This window comes from Eleutherodactylus coqui, chromosome 12 (genome assembly GCF_035609145.1).
Source record: "Eleutherodactylus coqui strain aEleCoq1 chromosome 12, aEleCoq1.hap1, whole genome shotgun sequence".
Taxonomy (NCBI): Eukaryota; Metazoa; Chordata; class Amphibia; order Anura; family Eleutherodactylidae; genus Eleutherodactylus; species Eleutherodactylus coqui.
Window position 1 is genome coordinate 74585173 of NC_089848.1, and position 15303 is coordinate 74600475.

The window sequence follows — 15303 nt, forward strand, 5'->3', positions numbered from 1 at the left end:
TCTCATTTTATTTATGCTTAAAAAACATCAATGGATACAATATAAGGGCTCAGTCACACGGGCGTTTATTGCCGCGATTTGCGCATGCGCATGCGTCCGGCGATTTTTTAAAACCATTGCTTTGCAATGGTATCGGACACATGAGCGCTTTTTATGCACTCGTCCGATAAATTAGAGAACAGAAATCCCAGATCGCACCTATCTGCGATCTGCGATTCCTGTTCTCTTCTCTATATGCGCTCAATGGGCCGGCGGCAGCAGCGCCAACCCCAATGAGAACATATAAAGGACAAATCATTCTTCTCTGCCACAGCTGGAACAGCTGTGGCAGAGAAGAACGATGTTTGCCCATTGAATTCAATGGAGCGGCAATACAGCCGCTCCATTGAAAGCAATGGGCTGCCGGCGTGCGCGGGGTTAATTGTCGGGAAGGGGTTAAATATATAACCCCTTTCCTGCAATGCATCCTGAAAAGTGAAAAAATAAAAAAAAAGGATGTACTCACCTGCTCCCGGCAGCCTGAGATCCCCGCGGCCGTCCTGCAGTGGGTGTGAAGGGGGTGTGACTCAGGCTTGCCCCTGATTGGCTCAGCCTGAGCCAATCAGAGGCTGATCTCAGTCACACCCATTCATGAATTCATGAATGGGTGTGACTGAGACTTGCTTCTGATTGGCTCAGCGCTGAGCCAATCAGGGGCAAGCCTGAGTCACACCCCCTTCACACCCACTGCAGGCCGGCCGCCGGGATCTCCAGCTGCCGGGAGCAGGTAAGTACATACATTTTTTTTATTTTTTCACTTTTCAGGATGCATTGCTGGGTAGGGGTTATATATTTAACCCCTTCCCGACAATTCATCCCACACTCGCCCGCAGCGCTTGCATTCAATGGAGCCGCTGTATTGCCGTCTCCATTGAATGCAATGCGCTGGACAGCTCCGGCCCGTTTCTAATGAAACGCGGCTAGGAGCAGATTTTCGGGCGATTTTTGGGCCGATTTTTCGGCGCCGGTCACGCGATTTGCGCATGCGCATCCGTCATGCGATGCGCAAATCGCGTGAAAAACGCCCGTGTGACTAAGGCCTAAAGCAATAAGATTCCCAGCGCTGCAGTGAACACACTCCAAGGAAGTATGGATGTGCAGAACTTACTTCCCAGGGGTACCTCCAAAGAGTGCACCCCTAATCCAGGAAGGCATTGTATTGACTACAGAGCTTGAGGTAGATGAAGATGAACGAAAGTCCGGTCTCAATAAATCCTCAAAAGGTTTTATTCATTTAATTCAATGCAACACATTTCGGCTCTTAAACCAGCCTTTTTCAAGCATATTCCTGACCTATACAACTATATACACATACAAAACAAATTAAACATACAGTTTCTTACATACCCCTTTCGCATAGTCTGTGCTGGTGGTACTGCGGCATCATCTGATGACGCGGCTGTTCGTCGTGTGCACATGACCTGAGATCCGTAGCTGGGATGCAGAGGTGCGTTCCAGACAGGAGAACATGATAACGTGTTAGCGTGTCACAGCTGTGGCAGAGGATCGCGATGTTCTCCCATGGTTTTTTAATGGGGCCGCCGCTACTCGGGGCGGCCCCATTGAAAGCAATGGGCTGCCAGCAACCCCTGCAGTGATTTTCAGGGAAGGGCTTTAAATATAAGACCTTCACTGGAAATCAGCATGTGTAAAAAATAAAAAAATATATACTCACCTCTCCGCCGCTGTCGGGGTTTAAGCACGTCTAGCCACTTGCTCTCTTTGCATTGCTTTGAAGCTCTTTCAGCAGGCACGGATTTAAAAATCACAGCCATTCAATGAATGACAGCTGAGCGCTGCCTGTGATTGATCACAGCGCTCAGCCAATCACAGGCAGCGCTGGCCATTCATTGAATTCAATCACAGGCAGCGCTAATTCTTTTGTAGGAGGACTGGATCAAATCTTCTGGGTATGTTTTGTTTCTAAACCTATGAATCAGAATTTCTGACTGTTCTTTAAACACTTCTGCTGAGGAACAATTTCGATACAATGAGAGAAATAAAGTGTACAACAAATAACATCTATTATCTTCTGTATATAAATGAAGAGGATGAATAATGATGACGATGACACATATCTCACAGGTGTCCCTCTCTTTTGGAGGTACAGTCCCGATTTTTGACCCAAGTCCCTCTTTGGCCCTTAAATGTCCCTCTTTTTGTCCTTGGAAAAGGGCATGCATTATTCAATTTACTATGTTGCTCTATAAACTATCTGTATGGTTCCTAACTCTATCAGAGACAACAATTTGCATATTATTTGCATAACATCATATGGTGCAATTAGTATCATAAACATTTCTATATTGTGATGATTTTTGTGCTATTATTTAAATTAAAACTAGAGATGAGCGAACACGTTCGGCCCCGCCCCTTTTTCGCCCGAACACCGAACTTTGCGAACACCTCGGTGTTCGGGCGAAAAAGTTCGGGGGCCGCCGTGGCAGCGCGGGGGGGTGCGGCGGGGAGTGGGGGGGAGAGGGAGAGAGAGAGGGCTCCCCCCTGTTCCCCGCTACTGCCGCCCGCGCCGCCGCGCATCTCCCCGCCCCCCGGCGGCACCCGGACACTTACGCGCGAACACTGCAGTGTTCGCTAAAGCCGGTGTCCGGGTGCGGATGTGTCCGTAACGGACACGTTCGCTCATCTCTAATTAAAACCATTCAACTGAATAAATATAGACAGAAAAATGGATCTGTCACACCGTGAACCATAAGTGTCCCTCTTTGACCTTCCAAAAAGATGGGAGGTATGGATGACAGCCATGATGAGGAGAGGAATGGTGATGGTAATATGGAGGGTATTGATAAGGATAATGATGATGGTGGCAATGATGCTTATGAGGAGGACTGATTATACTTTTGATCAAGAGAAGGTGAAGGAAGAATGAAGGTAAGTGATGATGCATAATGATGATCAGAAAAATGAAGATTGATGATGATAAGGGAGGATGGTGATGGTACCAGTGATCAGAGCTTCGAAGCTGGGATCCTTGATGTCAGGAGAATGGCATGTGACTATTGCGGTCTCTGATAGCCTGCAGCCGGCAGGATTACAGATGCTTTTATTGTTTTAACACAGCAATTTTAAAAATATCATTCACACCCGAACACCTTCTGCCTCCTGTAACAGGAAAGAGAGAACGTTATTTTCCAGGCCCTGACCGTTCCTGGGGACCTGAGGTACTTAAATTGTCTGTGGCTTATTTATTCACCCCACCGGTGGTCATGTTGGGGGTTATCGGCAAGGTAGCGTCACATGTGACAAATTTCTCTGTACCTGTTACCCTGTTTATTGGGCATCCCCATGCCGGGGGTGTCCGTAAGAGGGCCAGTGCTGCCTTGGCCTTGGCGATATGTGTCCCACCGGGAGGGAGCGTGGTAAGTGCCGGCGTGACAAGCCAATACTTTACCCTTCCAGCTCCTCCATGTATGTCATGTGTCCAGGGTTACCCTACAGGACGCTGCAGCCTCACCTGACCAGGCTGCTGGGAACAGGAAGATAGGCACCACTGACTTTGGAGGAGGTGAGGGGAGCACTGCATAGCATGAATCAGCTGCGGATGTGCTGCTGACTGCCAGACAAAATCTGCACCAAAAAAGTGGATTTTGACTATTTTTTGAATGCGAAAATGCTGCGGAAAATTACGCTGCGAACATTATGCAGCATTTCTGCTACGTGTAACATAAGTAGCAATTGTGTCCCTTATATCATCCCTAGTGGTAATAGTGACCCCCACAGTGGCATCAGTAGTAATAGTGTCCCCTATATTAGCCCTAGTAGTAACAGTGACCCCACAGTGGCCTCGGTATAAAGAGTGATCCCTATATTGGCCCCAGTAGTAATAGTGTCCCCCATAGTGGCCTCAGTAATAATAGTGTCCCCTATATCAGCCCCGGTATTAATAATGACCCCTACAGTAGCCGCAGTAGTAATAACACCCCCCCGAGACCAATATACTTACCTTTTCCTTGTCTTCAAAGTGCCGCTGCTCCACTGCTTGTCTAGTGGCCCAAAGTTGCAGTGTTGATGTATGTAAGTGACTGTTGTGAGTGAATCCGGTGTGTGTGCCCCTTTATTTGCGTGAGTGATGTGGTTGTTAGTCTTAGGTAGTTAGGAGGTGGAGCTTAGGTGACAGAGGAAGAAAGGAGTGGAGAGAATGTAGTCGGAGGTGGACATCCAGCGTGAGGCTGAGGCGTAGAGTAGCAGTTCCTCTTCTCCCATGAAAAGAAAGAAAGTAAAGTAAGGAGTCTGAGAGAAGAGAAGCTTGAGAGAATGCTTTTACTGTGTCAAGAGTGCAAACCCCATGGACGGTCTATCAGATAACTGGGACTGAGGACGTCTGGAGTTCAGAGGGAAGAGTGTCTCCTAGAAAGCGTATGAAACTGAAGGTGCGAAAAAGGAATAAAATCTTGTAAAGAAAATGTTTTACCTAAAAAGTGTACTGCGCAAGTGATTTGTTGGAGAAATCAAAGCTGGAAAGGTGTGAGTAAAGTACAGCTGAGCACCTCTGGTTGTTTTCTTGAAACTTCCCTTTTGTACTGTGGACTCTTTATTTTGCGCCGTGTGAATAACAGCCCAGAAGAGGTGCTGGCGTCACGTGACATTTATGTTAAAAGTCAGGAACATCATAAGCCTTGATGCTCCATTCATGTTCATTGTGCGCATCATCAACCTAGGCCATGCTGAAGCCGCTGTCAGGAAAGATCATAGAGCCACCCGTGACCACCATCGTAGTTTCCCCGTGGTCTCCCCCGCAACGGTAGGTCTCATACTCAGGCTGCCGAACTTGGTACTGCTGCGTGCAGAAGTGTGTGTGCCGAGACTCTTCCTCTCTTCTCCTCTTCCCCTGCGAAACCAAGAAGGACAGGAAAGAGGAGGATGATTCAGGGGGCACACACTGTAGTCAGTCTATTCACCCGTAGCAGTGCCACTGAGTGATTACCAGCTGGTTATGCCTACATCGGGACGTCTGGTCACCTAATGTAAAGGCATTCACCTAGTTCTGATGAATCCACAGGGAAGCCGGGAGGATGTCCCTGCAGCGAATGAGAGCGAATAGAATAATCCGAAATTGAGAAATGTATTAATTAGATCATAGCATTTACTGTATGTTCTGGATAGGTAGCTCCATGTTGAAATTTAGTGAAATCACAAGTTATGAGTCACGTATGAGACAACAGGCAAAAATGACAGCGGCATCCTAAAACACTAAGAATTTCCCATTCATGTAGAAATACAGAATGGAGAAGTAGAAGCACAATAAAAGAGGGTTATAGAGCGGGGAGAGGACATTCCCTCTAAGAGAAGCCAAGATGAGGAGCTGGAAGCTGTCTCTGCTGTTCTTCTTTGCGGTCACATTACATGGCTGTCTCTCTGGTGCTGCAGAGCCTGAGGTCCAGGATGAAAGCCGTATAACAGACATCATCAACCTCTACAACCAGAGGGAAGGGGTCATATACTTGTATAAATCCCTGGACCAGCCCTCCGCTACTCCACTAGAGGTAAAGTATGTAGAATGGGATCTTACTCAGAATGCATTTCATTTAAGCCTTATAATGTATATTAGATAACTGCACAAAAAGCTCTATTTATGTTCCATTCACATCCAAGGAAATCTGCTGATTGCTGCTGGGAGGACAAGAGAAAGTTTAGCTCTGGGTATATGTTGCTTGAGCACAATGTACTAACCCCTGGAATCAGAAAACTAGAAAAAGCATAAATGCAGCTTTGAGTGTGATTGAAGTATAAGTTGCAAAAACAATCAGTAAAGATGAGGATTTACAAGCTTAGTTGACATTCATCCTACGTATTCGCTCTTATTTTCTTCTATAAATGCTACTCGAGAAAACTAGAAGGCATAAGGATGAAGTCTTGCTGAGTAGTGGAATACATTGTAATTGGAAGCTCTTGAGGCTTCGGTGTTCTCTTCACCAGGTAAAGAGTATGACTAACAAAGTCTATCAATGTGAAGTGGATAATTTATATGTTTATCACTCTTCTAATGACAGGAGGATGAAAACAACAGAGGCTACATCATTAAAGAGACGGAGTGCCTGAAATCTGAGGATGCTGATTTATCTCAATGTGATTTCAAGCCAGACGGAGTAAGTACCCGACACACTGCAGCAAATGTGCATCATAAATACAAGAATCGCTGTTAATCCTGGGTATTTTCTTCTGTGCTGACTCCTTCCTGAGAGATAAACTACTGTATGTAAGAAGAAAAGGAAAGATGATAAGTACTTTAAATATCTAATTCAGATGAATACAACTACTATAATACTGCCCCTATGTACAATAATATAACTACTATAATACTGCCTGCTATGTACAAGAATATAACTACTATAATACTACCTCCTATGTACAAGAATATAACTACTATAATACTGCCCCTATGTACAATAATATAACTACTATAATACTGCCTGCTATGTACAAGAATATAACTACTATAATACTGCCTGCTATGTACAAGAATATAACTACCATAATACTGCCCCCTTTATACAAGAATATAACTACTATAATACTGCCCCCTATGTACAAGAATATAACTACTATAATACTGTCTCCTGTGTACAAGAATATAACTACTATAATACTACTCCTATGTACAAGAATATAACTACTATAATACTGCCCCTATGTACAAGAATATAACTACTATAATACTGCCTCTATGTACAAGAATATAACTGCTATAATACTGCCTCCTATGTACAAAAATATAACTACTATACTACTGTCTCCTGTGTACAAGAATATAACTACTATAATACTACTCCTATGTACAAGAATATAACTACTATAATACTGCCCTTATGTACAAGAATATAACTACTATAATACTGTCCGCTATGTACAAGAATATAACTGCTATAATACTGCCCCCCATGTACAAGAATATAATTACTATAATACTGCCTCCTATGTACAATAATATAACTACTATAATACTGCCTGCTATGTATAAGAATATAACTACTATAATACTGCTCCCTATGTACAAGAATATAATTACTATAATACTGCCTCCTATGTACAATAATATAACTACTATAATACTGCCTGCTATGTATAAGAATATAACTACTATAATACTGCTCCCCTATGTACAAGAATATAATTACTATAATACTGCCCCTATGTCCAAAAAATATAACTACTATAAAACTGCCCCCTATGTACAAGAATATAACTACTATTATACTGCCCCCTATGTACAAGAATATAACTACTATAATACTGCCCCCTATGTACAAGAATATAACTACTATAATACTGCCCCCTATGTACAAGAATATAACTACTATAATACTGCCCCCTATGTACAAGAATAGAACTACTATAATACTGCCACCTATGTACAAGAATAGAACTACTATAATACTGCCCCCTATGAACAAGAATATAACTACTATAATACTGCTCAGTATGCACAAGTATGTAACTACTGTAAAGATATTTCGATGAGTAAGGGAGCCGACAGACAGATAGGCTGACCGTTGAGAATCACGTCAATTCGCAGCATGCTGCGATTAGTCAGCCGAGAGCGGAGTAACGCTATGATTCTCCGCTCGTGGGCTGGGGGGCTGCGCTTTCCATAGCAATACTATGGAAAGCGTGCATTGCATTTCCCACGTCCGGTTTATCGCCGCAGGGAATGCAATTTAATAACGCCCGTGGACAGGCAGCCTAAGAAATACTCGTGCGACAATCAGATTACATCATATTAATGTCTGTAAAATATTATGTGATTTGTTTTAATTTCAGTAGTTGATTATCGGTTCCTCATTGCAGCAGTGATTTCTTTATCTTGATTTTGCAGGATGTGAAAATTTGTAATCTGGATCTGGATGCTGAGGATCCTGAGGACATAAACTGCATCAGCCTGACCAAGGTAACACAACCATGAAGATGATGTTATGTGGGTCAGTCCTAACTAAAGAGATTCTCCTCCATAACTCACTATTCCTAAACTCCTTTCTGTGGAGGAATCTGAACACTCAGTAGACGACAGAACACTAAGATTGTCTTTTCTTGTTGCTGCCCCTCTTCCTCTTTTCTTCCTATTGCTCACCTCTCGTCCCTCTTTACTTTTTAGGTCTTTTTTATTTTTTCACATATGTGAAAGTAAAAAGTTTTGTCTCTTTGCATATGATGATGAAAAATGATGTTGTTGTTCTAAAGCAGTCAAACAGAAACAACCTCTATAAATCTGTTGTAATCATGCTGACCTGCAGAATAAAAGTAGGAAATCACTTACACCGTGCAGTGGATGCCATAAAAACGTAACCTGCAACCATGATGGAACTGATGATTTTTTTCCATCCTCCCTCCAAATATTTATTATGTCCCGAACTCCACACAGTTTACATAATACTTTATAAGTTAATGTATCAGTAAAACCCTAAACAAAACTTCTAGAAATTACCCCGATGGGTACAGTCTTCAAAATGGGGTCACTTTTGGGGGTTCCACTGTAATAGATACCTCAATGGCTGTGCAAATATTACATGGTATGGGAAAAGTATTCCAGCAAAATCAGACCTCCTTCCCATCTGAGCCCTGCTGTGTGCCCAAACTGCAGTGTATGCCAACGTGTGGGGCACTTCTGTAATCAGGAGAATTTGGTAGCAAATTATGTGGTGCTCTTTCTCTTATTGGCCATCGTGAAAATGAAAAATTTTGGTTTTTCTTTTACAATAAACAAAAAATATCAACCAAAATTCATCACTATCAAAGTACAATGTGTCACAAAAAACAGTCTGAGAATCACTTGGATAAGTAAGAGGATTCCAAACTTATCACATAAAGAAACACGTCAGATTAGAAAAATGTGGTTGTGCAATGGTGGTCAAAACTGGCTGTGGTGTTAAGGGGTTAAGATTGACTATTATATATGGGTAATTAACAATGTGAACTGAATCAGTCTTATTCTGTGCCCTCCAGGGTGTTCGAGTGAAGAGGTCTTCAAGAAGACCATGCAGGGGGAGACTCTGCCCGCCCTGGCTAACCGGACGTTATACTCTTATCGGCAGGCCGTCTAACGACCAGAAGCTACCTGGCCTCATCAATGTGTGAAGATCTGAAGTCATCTGTAGAACGTGATCTGAGATTGAGGCTTATGGCAAATCTTTTATTTCTATGTGATCCGGCTTTGCTTGTCATTAAGAGACATGAGATGATACAATGTAGCAGCGATTATTCACTACTTCTCTTTCATCTCTCCAACTGTCACTCTGCAGCGGTTGTCTGTGGGAGGTACAGTCCCTATTTTTGACCCAAGTCCCTCTTTGGCCCTTAAATGTCCCTCCTTTTGTACTTTGAAATAGATTTGCATTAATAAACTTACTATGTTGCTCTTTAAACTATCTGTATGGTTCCTAACTGTATCAGAGACAGCAGTTTGCATATTATTACATCATATGTTGCAATTCGTATCATTAACCCTTTCTAATCCAATTTGGATTCTGGTCTTCCTAGGGGGCTTACTCTTTTTCCGTCGTTATACAACTGCGCTATATGCTGGCTATAGGCAGTACCGCATGAGGTTACACAATGGATAGGCTCCGACAGCAGAGAGGTTGGCAATATACAGTAAGAGATCCCCAATGGACATCTTTCAACATCGGAGCTGTACAGCCTTAAATCATAATGTCTTCAGACGTCAGACAGTGGATTAGAAAGGGTTAACATTTCTATGTTCTGATGATTTTTGAGCTATTTACATCAAAAGCATTCAAACGTTTAAATATAGACAGAAAAATTGATCTTATCTCACAGTGAACCATAAGGGCTCCCACCCACTGGCGTTTTTTTCTCCACTGCGCTGCGAGAGTAAGTGAAAACTCTCGCAGAGCAGTGCGAGAAAATCGCTGCGACATCACAAGTCTTTTCAATGGGGCCAGCGGCAGCAGCGCTAGCCCCATTGAAAAGATATGGAGAATGCAGCGGACTTCTGCCACAGCTGTGACAGCTGTGGCAGGAGTTTCCTTCATCCCCGCAGGGACAGCGGGGATGAAGGAATCTTCTGTCACAGCTGTCACAGCTGTGGCAGAAGTCCGTGGCATGCTATCCCATTGCTTTCAATGGGATCGGCACTGCTGCCGATCCCATTGAAAGCAGTAGTTTCTGACAAGCCCCGCAGAAGGATTATCGGAGAAAGGCTTGAAATATAAGCCCTTCCCCGATAATCATCAAAAAGTGGTTAAAAAAATAATAAAAAAGTTACTCACCTCTCCTGCTGTCAGCCGCGTCCTCCGGATGGCTCCCTGGCACTGCTACTGAGCTCTTTCAGCAGACGGGGATTTAAAAATCCCCGCCTCCTGAAAGGGCTGTGCGGATTGGCTGAGGGCTCAGCCAATAGCAGCTAGTGCTTAGCTATTGGCTGAGTGCTCAGCCAATGGCAGATAGCTCTTAGCTATTCATTTATGAATAGTAATATCTTAGTGCTGCTGAAAGTGCTGGACAGCAGTGCCGGGGAGCCAGCCAGAGGACGCGGCTGACAGCAGGAGAGGTGAGTAACTTTTTTATTATTTTTTTTACCACTTTTTGATGATTATCGGCGAAATGCTTATATTTAAACCCCTTCTCTGATAATCATTCTGCGGGGCTTGTCAGAAACCACTGCTTTCAATGGCATCGGCAGCAGTGCCGATCCCATTGAAAGCAATGGGCTAGCATGCCGCGGACTTCTGCCACAGCTGTCACAGCAGAAGTTCGCGGCATTCTCCATATCTTTTCAATGGGGCTAGCGCTGCTGCCGCTGGCCCCATTGAAAAGACTGGCGATGTTGCAGCGATATCCCAGTGATTTTTGGGTATCTGCCAGCGTTTTTCTCGCACTGCGATGCGAGACTTTAACTTTAGAGTCGCATCGCAGTGGAGAAAAAAACGCCAGTGGGTGGGAGCTCTAAGTGTCCCTCTTTGACTGTCCAAAAAGATAGGAGGTATGGATGACAGCCATGATGAGGGGAGGAATGTTGATGGTAAATATGGAGGGTATTGATAAGGATAATGAAGATGGTGACAATGAGGATGAGGGCTGATGATTATACTTTTGATCAAGAGAAGGAGAAGAAAAGATGAAAGTAAGTGAAGGTAAAGACTCTTTTACACGAAAAGCTCAAAAAGTTGGCTGCTGCGTCAGGTGGTAGTCGTGTGTAAACAAATGCAGAGAGGACCATGGAAGCTGCAGTTGTGGATTGCTAGGGGAACGAATAGAGGAGTACAGCGGCTTTTATTGTTTTAACACACTTGCAGCAATTTTTTAAAAATCATTCACACCCAAACATCTTTTGCCTCCTGTAACAGGAAGGAGAGCACCTACAAGAAAACTTATTCTGGGGGTATATATTATGTGTGGATTACTTCCTCTACTGTTGTGGGTGGTGGGATGTGACACAGGATACAGAATACGATGTAGATGATGGAGTTACAAAACTGGAAACTTTTATTTTGAGTCAAATAACTGAAGGAGAAACAGTTTTTGCAGTTTAGGAAACAATCTGGGAAATCACTGCCACAGTGCCGCTGCGTAATCCTGTCTGACTAACTAGCTTCTACAACTGGTATGTAATGCGTTACCTGAAGATAACAATATTTCACTCTTCGTATGAGACATTTGCAAGAATTAACACACAGCAGATCCGATAAACTGAACTCTCGGAACAGTATATTAGAACAAGTACTGCGGTTTACTGCGCTCAGGCAACAAAAAACAAAAATACTTTCTTGTCACCTGGCGGGCCTGTCTTGTTACACTGTCAGCAGACCTGCTTAGTGCCTGAAAATTCACTTCCAGTGTGCACACTATTTTAGCATATAATGAGGCCGGTCTCACTTACAACATGAAGTGCAGGGCTCCTGTATTGCCTTTACTGGTCCCAGGCTGGTTGTGTAGCACCTCTGATTCCAACATACACTTGTCTACAGCAGCCCTTAGTCCTTTCTATAGCATCCCCTTCTTCCAATTAAAGTCACACTCTGGTGTTTGCAAATTGTTGCACCTGCCTGTCAGAGTCCTAGCACTCTCTTATTCCAGCTCTGCAGCTCCTCAGTAATCTGCATCGGCCTCTGCTCTTTCTCTCCTCGGCATCCACTGCAGCCCTTTAAAAACGTTTAAAGGCATATACACCAACAAAAAAACATTAGCACATTGAGCATTATGTAGTGCCCACTATAGGCCACTATACTATTATTACCACTAAGTTCTACTACCCCACACCTTGTGACTATAAGGAGTCTGGAGTCCAGTATTATGTCACATGGTAGGGAGGCTGTTGTATATTTTGCTTTGGTCTCTGACTACTCCATTACCTTACAGAATGTCTCTCAACATAGAAATAAGGGAAATAAGAGGTTTTGATTTGTGCTACTGTTGATGTACAGTTCGTTGAGTGCACACAGGAAGTGATGGGGAAATCACATGTAATTCTCCCGGAACGGATTATGGAAGTTGCACTAGTGATGTGGTATAAGTAAAGTTGTTTTTTCCTGTCTTGATGCCCTAATGATACGTTTCTGCTCTGCATATTACAACGGACATATAGTAATATAATAAATAGCTTAAATTTAAAGGGAAAACGCCTGATTTATTCTATTTTTTGGAAAATGTTTTTGATATAAATTGTTAGTCCTGTATATCCAGAGACTCTTCTTATAATCAGTGATCTTCATAGATTCATGAGACCTTATTTATGGCCGAACGCCCACGGACGGATTATTGCAGACACCCGCCACAAATTTTGCAGCAATGTCCGTCCATAGACATGCTGTGGTAAACGATTCTCCCATGCCCAAAAGCGTAAATCAACTGTGATTTTCTGCTGGCGGCAGCATCTTCTATTCTCTGCGTAAAATTGCATGGACGGCTTTCTATTGCAATCAATGGAAGCCGTCCGTCCCGTGAAATTCAGCCCAGTGGGAACTGCGGAAGTATTGCAGGAATTCGCGTCACAGCCCAGCGCTGGGGCATCATGCGCTGCACTGCGCACGCGCACTGGCTCGGGTCTGATTCTGCTGCGATATTTCGCTGGCGGAATCCGACCTGGCCGTGGGCATGAGGCCTATTACTTCTCTTTATCAGCTAAAAGAAGTTTCGTCCTGTACCGTGACCCCATCATTCTAGATATGGATGGTATTAATGTTTAGCATCCAGGAACCAGTTAAAGCGTACCTGAGTTCTCAAAAAATGTTCAAGAGTAACCCAGATCTTCATTGGCCACTACTTTGAGCTCTATCTATTCAGTTTTTCACAAAGATTTTCCTATTTCTCTCCTGCACTGCTGTTTGTAATCCACTCGCAGATAGGCGGTCCTAAGCAGCCATTCTGCATGTAGGGTAGTGACTGTACATCCTTTTCCACACTTCCCATGCTGCCTTGCATAGCCCTGCTCCATTCAGCTTCAAGCAGCATCTGAATGCCCACCCCTTTGCATATAGTAACTAGCAATGTCCCCATGTCCCTGTTACTAACATAAGAAGCCTTATGCCTAACCAGGAGCAGATTGAAAAATCAAAGTGCCCCTGGAAAAAAATTACAAAAAGTGGCCCCATGTTGTAGGCAGGCCCAAATCAGCAGCGAATACAAGAAGCAAATACAAGTAGGCAGGGTTTATTAAATCATGAAGGGGGTAGGAGTGGAAAAACCTATGTGCCGTGCATAGCTTGCTACAGCAAACTTACTATGAAGCACAGAATATGTTAGAACTGGAGGTATATATTAAGTCACCAATTATTTCAGACTCATCAAGCCTACATAACGTAAATTAATATTATAGACTGGCTTGTTTTTAGCTTCTATGACATACATTTATGTGATGACCTGGATCTGGAAAATTCTGATTCTTATGATTTAACTGCATAGATGCCAATTGTGACTGTGGTACCTAGGTGGTTAAACAGAGGGAGGGAGCTCCCTTTGTCTCCAATAGCCTCCCACAAATGCTGATGGGTAACCATGGCAGCCAGAGGCCTTGGCAAGACCCCCGTCATGCCACAGCTGTATGACTACTAGGCTGATCTTTCAACACAATCTAACAGATTGCTTTCCAGTTTAAGACGCACATAGAATAATCCTTTGCTATACTGAGTATACCAAAGATCACATTTTGACGTCTGGTGGGTCGAAATAAATGTTAATAAAATGTCTAGAAATATTTTTTGCAGAAGTGAAGAAAAAGAAATTACACACACTATAATCATCTTGGCATGTGTAATTACCTCCATACTGTCACTGAGCAAAACCCATTACACAAAGACCTACATAACCAATAATAACACTATATAAGGGCCAAATAATACCACTACACCATAATCGTATATTACCACTACTCCGTCTGTGTGTTACATGCTCCGCCCCTGTTTACATGACAGTGACGTCATCACAAGTCCTTCATCCCTGTGGAGATACTAACGATCACCTGTCCCGGAGTGAGTTACATGCTCTGCCCCTGATCACATGACGGTGACGTCATCACAGGTCTTTCATCCCTTTGCAGATTACGGGTGGACTACATCCCTTACAAACCCCCATGGCCTCAGTTGCTATGGAATATTAATGACCACCTAGCCGAACATCAGCCTTGTGCTTATAAGACCTGTGATGATGTCACCGTCATGTCATCAGTCATCTGTGTGGGAGGAGTCCAGGGTTATATGACCAGGGGGTGATCAGTGTGTGCCGGACTCTGCTGTGCTGCTTGTGATTCCTGTTGTATGGGATGAAGAATGTATGTAGCAGAGCTGTGTGTGTGACGTGCATGTAGCAGGGTTGTGTTGTGCTTCCGGTTTCCAGTGGCCTGGTCAGGTGTGGTGCTGCTGGTGGGAGGTAAAATCATAGCTTGTGATAAGCCCTGCCACCTGACCACACCCCTTTGTCACACTTTGACCCTGGGAAAATATAGTCACTTTAGGTAATCGGACAACGTCTTTAATAAGCCCCAGCATTAATAATAGCCCCCCACAGTAACCCCAGCAATAATAATGATCCCCCCACAGTAGCCCCAGCTATAATAGTGACCACCCACAAAAGCCCCAGTAGTGATAGTGACACCATACAGTAGCACCAGCAAAAATAATGACCCCCAAGAAGCCCCAGCAATAGTAGTGACCCCCCCCCCCCAGTAGCCCCAGCAATATTAGTGACTCCCACAGTAGCACCAGCAATAACGGTGAACTCCCACACAAGCCTCAGTGTAATAGTGACCCCCCACACACAGTAGCCACTGCAGTAATACTGTGTTTCCCCAAAAATAAG

General features: G+C 43.7%; 1 protein-coding gene across 1 annotated transcript; it reads left to right on the plus strand.

Annotated features, from left to right (window-relative positions):
• Nucleotides 1-5306: 5306 nt before the first annotated feature.
• On the plus strand, nucleotides 5307-9413 carry LOC136586722 (cathelicidin-related antimicrobial peptide Bf-CRAMP-like). The gene is made up of 4 exons (XM_066584905.1): nucleotides 5307-5540; nucleotides 6048-6143; nucleotides 7871-7942; nucleotides 8995-9413. The coding sequence occupies exons 1-4, from the start codon at nucleotides 5352-5354 to the stop codon at nucleotides 9124-9126; spliced, it is 489 nt and encodes a 162-aa protein (XP_066441002.1). The 5' UTR covers nucleotides 5307-5351; the 3' UTR covers nucleotides 9127-9413.
• The last annotated feature ends 5890 nt before the right edge of the window (nucleotides 9414-15303 follow it).